General features: G+C 53.9%; 2 protein-coding genes and 3 pseudogenes across 2 annotated transcripts, besides 5 other annotated features; all 5 read left to right on the top strand.

Moving 5' to 3' along the window:
• Window positions 1-1,437, top strand: Tc00.1047053510017.59 (mucin-associated surface protein (MASP), putative; the record flags this gene model as incomplete). Its single annotated transcript, XM_802166.1, has 1 exon — window positions 1-1,437. A coding segment is annotated over one exon (1,437 nt), but the record flags the coding sequence as incomplete, so codon positions are not given.
• Window positions 1-6,610: a sequence feature (areas not merged during assembly with more than two copies in the genome that could not be assigned to a particular haplotype).
• Window positions 2,795-4,477, top strand: Tc00.1047053510017.50 (annotated as a pseudogene).
• Tc00.1047053510017.40 (mucin TcMUCII, putative) lies at window positions 6,597-7,172 on the top strand (the record flags this gene model as incomplete). The annotated part of the gene is made up of 1 exon (XM_802165.1): window positions 6,597-7,172. The coding sequence occupies one exon, from the start codon at window positions 6,597-6,599 to the stop codon at window positions 7,170-7,172; it is 576 nt and encodes a 191-aa protein (XP_807258.1).
• Window positions 6,611-7,565: a sequence feature (haploid, Esmeraldo-like haplotype).
• Window positions 7,445-7,535: a sequence feature (A-rich).
• Window positions 7,566-12,627: a sequence feature (areas not merged during assembly with more than two copies in the genome that could not be assigned to a particular haplotype).
• On the top strand, window positions 7,715-8,443 carry Tc00.1047053510017.30 (annotated as a pseudogene).
• On the top strand, window positions 8,993-9,952 carry Tc00.1047053510017.15 (annotated as a pseudogene).
• Window positions 11,347-11,367: a sequence feature (AT_rich).

Raw genomic sequence — 12,627 nt, 5'->3', positions numbered from 1 at the left:
GGAAGATACGTTGACGTGAAGAATGACGCCATCGTTGGCTTCTCTTCTAACAGCAACGGCGATCCAACAGAAGCACCACGAGGGCCTGGGGCGAAGGAAATCACGGTGGAACAAACAGCACCAACTGCAGCAACACCGCCAGCGAAGGGCCAAGTAACATCACAAGCGACGGAGCAAAAAGAGGCATCACCAAGGAAGGAAGCTACGTCCAGCGTAGTTGTCACACAGAAATCATCAACTGTGATTCAGCAACCAACAAAATCCTCTTCTCCTCCTACAAACGGAATAACTCCGACACCAGGAAACAAACTTGCTGGTGGGGACACTTTTCAAAATGACCAGCAATCCGATGAGCAAGTACCAGAAGAAGCAGCGCAAAATGGAACTATTGCTGGCGAAGAATTGAAGACAAAACCAGAAACCACCACCGAAAAGGGTCCTAACAGTACCGATGATAACAAACAAGTTGACAATGCAGCCATCGGCAATTCAAATGGAGGTCAGGAAGAAAAGAACGGAGTCACGCTGCAAGTTCAAGAAGAAATCGTGAAACCCAAAGAAGAAAAAGAAGTGAAAAAAGAATTGGAAGAGAAAGAAAAGCAAAAGGCTCAAGAGAATAAACAGGACGAACCTGAAGATCCCGGGGAAGATGCTGAAGACACTGAAGATTCAGCTGATGGCACAGATCACAAAGAGGGTGAAGGACAGAAGGAAGGAGATGCAGGAAGCAGTAAAAAAGGAAAAGAGTTGAATTTGGGTGGTGATACCGACGGTACATCCCCTGACGCACCTGTAGTTCTTCAGCCTGCTCCCCCTGTTGAAGTTACGGATCCTCAAAGTATTGAGAAAACGAACGATGACGAGACTGGGGGAAAAGAAGACGCCGGCAGAACGCAAACGCAAGAAGCAGCAGGACCATCACAGGCAGAGAATTTAACAGCGGAATTAAGTACCGAAGACGATGCAGCCGAAACAGAAACAGGAACCCCGGGAAAAAAGACGCAACCAGAAGATGCAGGAAAAGAACAGACAACCGTTGGAGCAAAATCAAATCAAGAAACACCTGCCGCGGAAAGGGAGGCACAAAACAAAGAAGAGGTACTAAGAGAAGAGGAAGGTTCAGGAAAAGCAACAACAAATGAAAATTTTGACGGAAGGCAAACAGCCGTAAAGGACAATGCCCACAATGAGGCAGAGAAAACAAGTCAAAAAAATGGAAATGAATTGGATAAGGCAGAAGAAACAACAGCAGAAGTCAAAGAAAAGGAAGAGACAACCGAAAGAAAAACCGTTGCAGCCAAAGGCCCTAACCTGAACGGCACGGCAGCAACAGACGACAGTGACGGCAGCATCGCGGTCTCCCACACCACCTCCCCTCTTTTGCTTCTTCTTTTTTTTGCGTGTGCGGCTGCTGCTGGTGCGGTGGTGGCCGCGTGAGAGTGAGGGAGAGAGAGCCGTGCACCGCCCGCACACACACTTGTCTTTCACTCACTCTCTGTGTGTGTCCCCTTGCATGGACTCCCGCCCTCACCTCACCCCACGAAGCACACACATAATGTGCCCATTGTATATATGCATGCACACCCATGCATGCCCGTTGGTGCTCTCTTTTGCACCACACGCACCGCTGCCGTCCTGCCTGGCTGCATGGGCGGAGCACCGTAACTGTTTCTGTTTTGTTTTCATTGCATTGAGTGGGCGACCTCTCTCTCTCTCTCCCTGTGTGTGTGTTTTGCTTTACGGGAGCAATGAGAGTGTGTGCGCTGGTCGTCCCACGCTTCGTTTTTTTTTATTGTTTTACTTGTGTTGTGGTTGAGCACATCCATTCCACGGGCTGCGCGTGTGTGTTTGTGTGTGATGATATGAGTGGTTTGCGTGTGTGCAATATCTGCTTCTCTCTCTGCCGTTGCTTTATTTGGACTCTCTTGTGGCGCACAGCTGCTCTGCAATTATAGGCGCTGACAAACACACAAGCACAAGCAAATGCACACACACGCCATGTCGCACACAAGTGGGCTGCCCCTGCACTGCTAGAGGAGCTCTCAGCGCGCTTTGGAATGTCGCAGCGGGCACCATTGGACTCGGTGTGTTGGCGCCTGTGGCTCCCGTTGTCGACGCTCCGATCCGCTCTGTTGGAAGTGCCGGCGTGATCGTTGGCCGGTGGAAAGAGAGCATCGGCGGACACGGTGACCTCAACGCAGTGAGCTCACAGTAACTTCCTTGGCCAGTGGCAGTGCGGATGGAACTGCCATAATGATCGCACCGCCGGCACGCTTGTTGTCGAGTTCCCGAAAGGAGAGCAGTGAAAGAAGGTCCGTCCGCATGACTCCTTGCATCTCCGTCTCAGGGCTGCGCATCACAATTGGGGTTGCCGTGCGGTTATGCAACAGGGTATGATCTGCTGGGAGAGCGCGCTGTGCGATGCTCCTGCACCTGTGACTGGTGCTGTGCCTTTGGCGGATGTTGAGTGGCCGATCACACAAATATTGCGACACCACGAGGAGAGTAGACCAAACACCTCGCGTGGAGGGAGCGGTGCGTCTTGTGAGGACTCTGTGCGACGGTGATGGACGTTCTCTCGACGGCGGATTGACGGATTGTCCATTTGATGGAGCCGGTGCGCATGCTGTGTGTATGGCCGCCTCTGTGGTTTCCTGTTACTCCGCTGCGTGGGCCACATTCTGACGCATTACTGGCCTAAAGCCATTTTGTTTTTCTTACTCTTCTTTTTCCTTTGTTTCTCTCCTCCCGCATCCAGGCTGCACTACTGCTGGTACTCACACGAAACCAAGAAATGCAATTTACTCAAGTCATGCGCCAGCCACGCCACGCCACGCCGCTTTTCCCACTGGTGGTGTTGCCCTTGTACCAGCCACACAATACCGCTTTGGGTTTGACGTGCTGATGAGGGGGAACGGCCCGCTGTTGACTGCGGTGGTGCGTGAGGTGCCGCGCAAGGGACAAGGCGCCATGCAGGCGTACACCGTCGCCACACAGGATGACGACAGTGGCTGGGAGCCGATCCGCATTGCGGTGTCCACGGAGGATCTGGAGAGAGGCACGAACAAGAGGAAGTACTGCGAAGAGGGAGAGGATGAGTGCTACAACGCCTTGGGGCAAAGGGTGTCATGCAAAGCAGAGCATTTCCTGACGGAGGCAAAAACACAATTGTACACTTGAAGGATTCTTCCCGGTGCCGTCAAACTGCACGCTGAGCGAGTCCTTGTGAAACCCACTGGTGGGACGATAACTGTACCGAGGGCTACGAATGGACCGTGCAGCCACTTTACGGTTCCTACCAGGCACAAGAGTGACGGTGTGCCGAATGCAGATTTTATCATCTACGCTGCTGCTAGGCGATCGGGCACGGATAGCAGGGCTGTGTGGGCGGCCACGTGTAACACATTGACAGATTTTTGAGCTTTTATTGGCGCCATGAACTTTGACCCGAAGTACATGACTGACACGGCGTGGAGCGTTCGCGTTGCCGCACACGAAATTTCGCATGCAATTGGGTTCAGCCAGGAGAGCATGAGAGAAAAGAGTCTGGTGAAGAAGCGAGAGAGAAGTGTGCGTGGGAAGCACCGCAGGATGGTGGCAGGGAAGCACGTTCAGGAGAAGACGAAAGCGCACTTTGGATGTGACTCTCTCGAGGGCATGGAGCTGGAGGATGAAGATGGCCCTCGAGAAAAAGAAGTCCCTCACTGGAAGGGACGCCACGCGCGGGACGAGCTGATGGCTCCCAGAGTTGGTGCCGGCTACTACACGGCTCTGACGATGGCGGTTTTTGCGGATATGGGATACTACCGCGTGAATTGGAGCATGGTGGAGCCGATGAGCTGGGGCAGCCGCAGTGGCTGCGACTTCCTGGAGAAGTGCAATACAACCGATAATCTTGCCGCCAAGTATCCTCACATGTTTTGCGATGCTACCGACACAGAGACGCTTCGCTGCACCTCCGACCGCCGTCACGTTGGGATGTGCACCGCAACTATTGTTGAGGGAAAGGGGAATCTGGTGGATAAGGACGTTTGCCCTGTCGTATCTTCCGAATTTCACGAAATATCGTCTGGGACAACGTACAGGACGTGCTCGGACGAAAATGTGGATTATCTCCGTGGGTCGCTGACTGGCAGTGGCTCGTGGTGCCTGGACGCGGAATTACTGGAGACGAAGGACGGTAATGGCCATAAAAGCGTCAAAGGAGTGTGCGCGCAGGTGTCGTGTGAGGAGGGCACAGTGAGGATGAGGCACCTCGGCAGCAGTGGGTTTCAGCCTTGCCCTGAGGACACTGACATCCCAGTGACGTTGAAAGATTTTCTGAAAGATGGGAAGATCAAGTGCCCCACGTACGGCGAGGTGTGCACCATTGCCGCCAACGGCAGCAGTCTTGTCATTCCGAGTGCGTTGGTGGGTGGACAGGGTGACGATCAAGAGGAGGAAGCAGAAGAGTCGGCGGTTGCTTCAGGGTCGCCTTCTCCGGAGATACTCGTCCACAGCTGTCTCCTGTGGCGTCTGGTGCCTCCATTGAAAAGGAGCCTCCCGGTGCTTCGGCTGCGGGTGTCGCTGGTGGTGGCCTTCATGCCGGTCCGAGGGGTGATCCGGGGGTGCAGACCGAAAGTGAGGACAACACTCAGCGGCGAGGGAGGAGACCTGGCAGTGGAAGCGAGGGAGCCAACAGAGCCTCCGGCCACGACGCCCTTTTTGCGCCATCACCCGGCGAGGACGTTGCACGAGCGGAGGGCGACCCGCGGGCGGATTGCCCAGCGGTGATTCCCAGTGCCTCCGCGCCTGCCACTCCGATTCCGTCCGTCAACAGCGTCGATTTTCAGGCGATACCCGATGCGTTGGTACAGCAGGCCGACAGTGATGGCAGTGTGGCTGCTGCTACTGCTGGCCTCATTCCCTTTGTGCTTCTTGTTGTGGTCGCTGCGGCGGTGGCGGTGGTGCCTCTTTGAGCAGCCGCGGCGGCTGGGCGCAATCAAATTGCGGCAGGGCGACAGTATTTACTTGGCACATTGGCCCCGCACTCAAGATGTGCAAAGCCGTAGCAATAACACTATGATACACTCACCGCATTCCCCATGTCCTCCTTTGCTTGCGGGGGATGGGCAAAATGACCGGTCTTTTATTGCATTGTTTGTTATTCTGGGAAAAGGTGTTTTTGTTTTTTATTGCTTGGAGGGTCTAACTTCCGTGAAAACTGTGTGTGAACGAAGTAACATGGAGAGAAAAGACAGTTCCCAGCACCACATGTATACACACGTTTTTTGATGCGATTGGGACGAGGGGAAATCACCGTACTCTAATCATGAGTAAAAAGTAAAGGAAATGTGCTCCAATGGATGCGGGGTCGTGCCAGTAGCTGTTTCTCTGAAGGACAGGGACGACTGCCTCTGCCTCCGTAATTGGTGCATGCGGCTTTATCTTTTACACTTTTGCTTGTTTCGTGGATTTGCTTTTTTTTTGTGTGTGTCATTGCGAGAATGTGGACCTCAAATAATTTCTGTGCTTCGGCTTTCAATCTGCATGCGCCCTTTTTATTTTTCTGCCTTCCCGATTTTTTGCATCCGTTTTTGATTGGCCGTGTGTGTTTCGGGTGCTCTGCTGCACTCTGGGTGGCGTGTCTTACTTCCTTCTGTCCCTGCTGTTCTGATTGTGAAAACACGCTGTGGGTCAGGGTGCATGGCTCCGTGGTTGCGGCACTAATTGTTGTGGTTGCATTGGGGCAGCCCCGACAAGACTGCCAACGTGTGGCTCTTGGGTGTCTCGTTGGGCTCTTTTCCGTCTCCTGCGCGATGGACTCCCGTCTTCGGCGCATCCTTTCGTGCAGTGGCGTCAGCGCAACAAGGTGGCAATGTTGTTGTTGTTGCTGCTTCAGCTGTTTTGTGTTTCCCTCTGGTATTGTGAGGAGCAGGTGTCGGATGTGGCGGCAATGAGCCGAAGATAAGGAAGGAGGAGGATGTTGCGTGCGGGAGGACCCTGCGGTGTTGCAGCGGTGCGCACTGTTTGCGGGCTTGATGCGCCCCTTTGGTGCATGGCGTGTCTTGGTGTGTCCTTCTTGCCGTGTGTGGTGCCAGCCGGCTCTTCACGATTGTGGCAATGGCGTGTTGACAGCTGTGTTTGGGTTGGCGTTGGATGTTCCACCCTCTGGGGCTACGAGGACGGATGCGTCACAATGAGCGACACCAATCGCGCACGACGTCTGGTCTGCAGGCAAGTGACGCACCGATTGCCGACGCGGCGCGGCCCTCTTGCCTTTTTTCGTCCTTCTGGTAGCCTACAGTCTGATGTCTAGCCGTACTGGTCTCCTCTTTTTTCACTCCTTTTGTGTGTGACCGCATGCACTGACCACAACAATTGTACAACAAAAGTATTACAGAGTGCAGGTTTGTGTGTGTGCGTGTGCCTGTTGCCGTGGATTGGAGTGTGTGTCGTGCGTGGTGTGCGGCGTACGGTGCATGCCTGGCTGCTGCTCTCTCCTCATGTGGTGTGCCCTCTGTGTGTGTGTCTGCCGCACCTCTCGTCTCCCCTGTTGCTCTCCATGTCCCTCACTGTGCGGATCAGCTCCACACCACTGAACGACCACACTCACGATGATGACGTGCCGTCTGCTGTGCGCCCTGTTGGTGCTCGCCCTGTGCTGCTGCCCGTCCGTGTGCGTGGCAGATGCTAATGAAGATACTGCTGGTAAATCTGGAAAGGATTCCGTTTCGACAAATTCTAAGCCAGAAGGAAAAGGTCTTGTGACGGAATCGCCTGGTAAAACTCCTTCTCCACCAGAGAATAACGAAGAAGGGAGAGAGACAGAAAAGTCACATACAACGGGTACAATAACCAAAACGCCACAGTCACAAAATAATTCCAATAATACACAGGATCAAGATGGTGGGAAGTCTAATGAACAGACAAAAGGTACGAATACCGTTACGGCAAATGAACAAAAGAAGGCCGCCGCACCAACTACGACCACGACGACCACCACAAAGGCACCAACCACCACCACTGCGCCAGAGGCAACAAGTACTACGACTACAGAGGCGCCAACCACGACGACCACCCGCGCACCGTCACGTCTGCGCGAAATCGACGGCAGCCTCAGCAGCTCTGCGTGGGTGTGTGCCCCGCTGGTGCTCGCCGCATCCGCGCTGGCGTACACCACTTTGGGCTGAAGAATTGTATGCGGGCTGTGCGTGCCAGCACTCAGCCACGGGGATTTGTGCGCGTCCACTGTGGTCCGATGAAACTAAATAAGAGAAAATAATGATTGTGTGTTTTGCTTCATTTGCTTCTGCTGCCCTGCTGTGTGCTCCATGTTGCTGCTTCCTGTATCCGTCACGTGGAAAGAATCCCAGACACACTCATATGCACGACACGCATACAACTGTTTACGTGGAATCATATTTGCGTGTGGATGCATGCACACTGGCGCCACTTGGGTGCATTTTTTTGTTTTTTTGTGTTTTTACTTGTTTTTCTTTATTGCTGCTTGTTTACCTGTGTTTTGTTTTTCCTTGTTTTCGTGTTTTCTTGTTAAATTATTGCAGAGCGTTGTGCGTTTTTTGACTTTTATTGGTTTAATGTTTCTCATGAAATGCGTGCTGCTGGTGTTTTTTACTGCTGGTGGCTGTGTGACTTGTCTCTCCCTTTTGCTTTCCACTCTGCGTTGACGGGGTGTTAGTTTGTGCTGAAGGCTACAGGCAAGTGACAGGAGTGATGGCGATGATGATGACTGGCCGTGTGCTGCTGGTGTGTGCCCTCTGCGTGCTGTGGTGCGGTGCCGGCGGTAGGTGTGATGAAGGGGATCGCGAAGGATCCTGTTGGTGCAAACGGTGCTCCTGGGAATCTTGGTGAAGATGAAACGGAAAAAGCAGTTGCTGCGGCGCTGGGACACGGAGACTTAGGTTTAAATCCAGAACCACCAAAAGAAGTATCACAAGGCGGACCTTCAGAAAAACCTTTGGGAGGAACAGGTGGAGATGATGTGGAGAATGACGAAGGTGTTTTGAGTTCTGGAAGGGGGGATGAATTTAAATCGCCCTCACCAGAAGAAGAACCCCCAGAAACCGATGATCCGGGAAAAAGAATAGAAGAAGAAGTGGAATTGCGACAACGAAGAAATGAAGAAAAAAAACTAGAAAATCAGCCACAACTGCAAGTACCAGTGGCACAAGAGGAGCATGGCACACTGCCACTATCGTTGCCACAATCAATGCAACAGCCGTCACCACCGCAAGAACAAACACGGCAACAAAAACAGCAACCGCCCCATGAGCATCCCGCAGACAATGAACAAGAATTCAAGAAGGATAAAAATGCCGTTTTTGCAAATAAAACCGCAAATGCACAAGACAGTGACGGCAGCACCGCGGTCACCCACATCACCTTCCCTCTTTTGCTTCTTCTTCTTGTTGCGGCTGCTGCTGCGGTGGTGGCCGCGTGAGAGTGAGGGAGAGAGAGCCGTGCACCGCCCGCACACACACTCGTCCTTCTCCCTCTCTGTGTGTGTGTCCCCTTGCATGGACTCTCGCCCTCACCTCATCCCACGAGGCACACACATAATGTACCTATTGTATATATGCATGCACGCCCATGCATGCCCGTTGGTGCTCTCTTTTGCACGACACGCACCGCTGCCGTCCTGCCTGGCTGCATGGGCGGAGCACCGTAACTGTTTCTGTTTTGTTTTCATTGCATTGAGTGGGCGACCTCTCTCTCTCTCTCCCTGTGTGTGTGTTTTGCTTTACGGGAGCAATGAGAGAGTTTGTGCGCTCGTCGTCCCACGCTTCGGCTTCTTTTTTTTTGTCTATTGCTGTTTTACTTGTGTTGTAGCTGAGTGCACCTTTTCCACACTTTTTGGATTGTTGGCATGCTTTGACTGCTGACGCTTAAAATTGTCTTTTTGTATTATGATACTGTCTTTTTTCTTGTTGAGAGAGTGTCAGCCTCTTGTATTCTTCTCAAGCCAATTAGCTTTTCTTTGACATACGCCATGCGTCCGTTGATCGACGTTAACCCCACGGCCTCCAGCGCTGCTTCTTCTGTTTGTGATGATCTCTGCGATGTGATTTGTCGGCGGTTGCTTTGCTGTCAGCCTGAAGTATTCTTGCTTCTTTGACGATGTGGTCTCCTCCGACGGCGGGGTCGATCCCGGTTATGGTGAGGGACGCGTGTCTCAGAGCGCAGGATGCGTTGCAGGCCTGGAGCTTTGTTTGGAAGAACCGATGGGTTCCCGTCCGCACCAATGCGTCAACAAGGGACTGTGAGGACAGCAGGGGGCACTGCGGCCTCTACCGGCCTTGCAAAGTGAATTCGTTCGACGGGGAGTTTGGCTGTAAGAATGGTGTTTTGACCTCTGCGCACGGCAATATCCTTGCCGAGGAGGCTATCCCTGCTGCTGTGTAACTGCATGTGGATCGTCTGCTCGTCCAGCCACTGGAGGGTCCGTTGATTGTGCCTCCATTTGCCACGAGCAGCGTTTGCAGTTGGTTCACGGTGCCTGCTGGGCATCGTTCCACTGGTGTTGTCAATTCTTTCATGGTGCTGTAAGTGGCTGCGGCGCCGGGTGGTGTGTGGGCACTGCAGTGCGTCACGCTGGAGGATGGCCGTCCAGTCGCTGGCGCCATGCACTTTGCCTGTCAGTTTCATTTCACGGATGCATCGCCGCGCACCTGTTGGTCCATGCTGTCGGGTTTGACTGCCCGCACATGGCCAGCCGCAGCATGGTGAGGCATGTTGCCGGTGTGCGTGGCGGGGCGTTGTTGGTGGTGGTGCACTCGACGAATGCCGCGATGGCAGCGAGTGAGCACCAATATTGCGGCGACACTGATGGCATGGAACTGCAGGATGGCGATGGGGACGGGAGGACGCTGGAGTCGCACTGGTCGCAGCGCCACGCGAGGGATGAGTGGATGGCACCGATTGGGTGCGCCGGCGAATGCAGAGGAATTGCTCCGCACCGAACATGAGTGAATATCCCCACATGCTCTGCGCATTGGGCGTTCCTGCCAGACGCTGCGCGTCGGATCGTTATTTTAGCGGTTGGTGTCTGGGGAGTATCCATGAAATGTCAGCAAAACGCCCAATGGACAGTTGCCCCATCACTGACCCCGCACTGGATATGAGGGATGCTGACGCCATTATTTAGAGGGGAGAATATTTGTCTGGGATGCCTGGGGATGAGCCCTCTTCGTGGTGTCTGGACACGCTTCCACCAACACGACGGATGCGAGGAACCCGGAGGAGACACATCTCAGTGCTGCCATGCATGCGGCATTGAGGTGCCTCAGCATGCATTTGCATCTGGCAGTGACTGAAAAGGGTAACGTCCGTTGTGTCTCATGCACGGACGGGGCGACGATTGCGTGGGCCACTCGACCGTACGATGAGGGACCGTTATTTGCCGTGACCACGCGCAGGTGTGCACGATATCTTTCACCAGTGGTAGCCTACTTCCAATGGTTCCGTGGGACGGCGAGGAGAGAGCATGTGGAGCAGGACGGTTCCACCGGCATATACTGAACAAGGATTGCCAGGGGCATCTGTCCCCGTTGCGGGGAGCATTGAGAACGGCCGCGGAAAACCATCAAGGGACGTAGACACGGCTGCTCCCCAGAAGCATCCGTCGCCAGAGGAGAAGGAAGTCGCCCCAGGTGCCACGACGGCAACGGAGTGATTTCGCCCAGCGACACCGCGGGTGCGCCGCAGGAGGCGGAGAAGAAGAGCGATGTTCCGGACAGCGACGATGTGGCTCCCGATGGTGTGACGTCTGTTGTGGGACAATCCAACAGGAGATGAGGCCGGGAGCGACAAGGCCGGTGGCGGTGCCGCAGCCACGGGACCCAAGAGCCCTGATGCCGCTGATGACGCGCAAGGTGCCGTGGACCCTCCGCCGAGGGAGGATGACGCAGCGGTGGGGCGCGGGGGTTGGGAGGCAGACATGAAGTACGCCTCGCCTTCGATCCACGGCAATAACACTGCTGCTGCTGCTTGTCCCTGTCTGCTGCCGCCGCCGTGCCAACACTCTATTGGGTGGCTGCATGGATGCCGCTGCACGACGAGGCGACTGCGGTTGAGTCCTGCGTGGCCCGCACTCAGCAGTGGTTGCAAGAGAGAAAAGCCCATATCAATTGGCATTTCCTATCAGGATATACATTTATGTGCTCTGCTTGTCTGTATAATTTTTACCAGGGATATGCTGTATACATTCTTTCCCTTTTGTGTTGGTTGCTAATGTGGCGGCACCACGCGTGTTTTAATGGGTTTTGGGATAACAATTTGTTCGACTTTTTCTGGAGAATACTGTGGTGTGTTTGTGTGCGTGTGCGAGGGGTCTGTGTGGTTTTGATTTTTTATTTTTATTTATTTGCTTTGGCATTGTGCAATGATGCTTCGCTTCTCCCATTATGTCTGTTTTGGTTTGTGCGGTAAATGAATTGTGTGAAATAGCAAAACATCGCTGCGTGGCGTGTTGCTGTCCTGTGGTGTGCTCGCTGTTGCGGTGGCATAGTGTGGTGCTCGTTGTATTACTCCTGTTGCGTTTGTTTCTGAAGTGTTGCTAGGGCACCGGGAGTGGATGCCTGTGGACGCACACCGTGCATTATGCGTGGCATTGGTGGGAGGGGAGACTGACATAGTTGGCGGGATTCAGTAAGTCGCATTTTTTCTCACAGACCCTGCAGCTGCACCAGTCCGAGTGGCGCTTTGCATATGGGCGTGTGGATTGGTTTCCTTTTGCGAGGCTTTTTTTACTGCTTGTCATTTTCCGCTCGGATACCGTGCCCGTGGCAGCTGCGGCGGCATCAAAAGAGCCGTGTGTGTGTGGAGAGTCCTTGATTGAGTGCCTGCCTTACTTCTCTGTTATGTCAACTGATTGTTCCGTGTGCCGGCCAAACGATCGACACGACGTGCTGCCGACGGAGGGGTCCACGTGACATGACGTTGCGTCGCGTGCTTCAGCGCGGGTGTGTGATTTCCGCGACATTCGTTGGGCGGTTGCCTGTTGGGTCGTTGAGGGTGGCGTGGCGACGGACGCGGATGGACCCGATTTTGTGCCGTGGCTGTTCGTGTGGGGGTGCCGCGGGAAGGAGGAAGGCGGCGGAGCGATGGACTCCCGAGGAGTGCGGGGCGAGCAGCCATGAAGGTTGGCGACAGGGTATTCACTGCCCTGTGAGTTGCCGTGTGTGGTGTTTGTTTCTGTTATTACTTGCGTTTTTGGATGTGGCCGCTGTGGGGGAAGAATTTTTTTTTGTGTGTTTTTTTCACGCCGGTTTGGCATCCTTTTCTGTACCGTCATCTCTGTGTTCCTGCCGCACCGTGGCGTCCTCTTTCTTTTCCATTTTGGGGGCAGCTGCGGGAGGGCTTTAAATGCCATGGAGTTGTGCGCCGTGCTGTCCGGTGTTTTATTGTTGCTTGTTATTCCTGCGTGCACGCGTCTCCCATGCTCATGACAACAACCCTCATGTAAACGCCACCCCTTCTTCTCCATGCTGCTGCTGCTGATGCGTTTGTGTGTTCTTCTCATCCTTCTCTCTTTGCCCCTCTCTAGACTGTGTGTGCAGCCGTGATGATGATGATGACTGGCCGCCTGCTGTTGCTATGTGCCCTCTGTGTGCTGTGGTGCGGTGC

Source organism: Trypanosoma cruzi, genomic scaffold, assembly GCF_000209065.1.
Source record: "Trypanosoma cruzi strain CL Brener 1047053516579 genomic scaffold, whole genome shotgun sequence".
In the NCBI taxonomy this organism is placed as follows: Eukaryota; Euglenozoa; class Kinetoplastea; order Trypanosomatida; family Trypanosomatidae; genus Trypanosoma; species Trypanosoma cruzi.
This window is presented reverse-complemented; position numbering and strand designations above follow the sequence as displayed.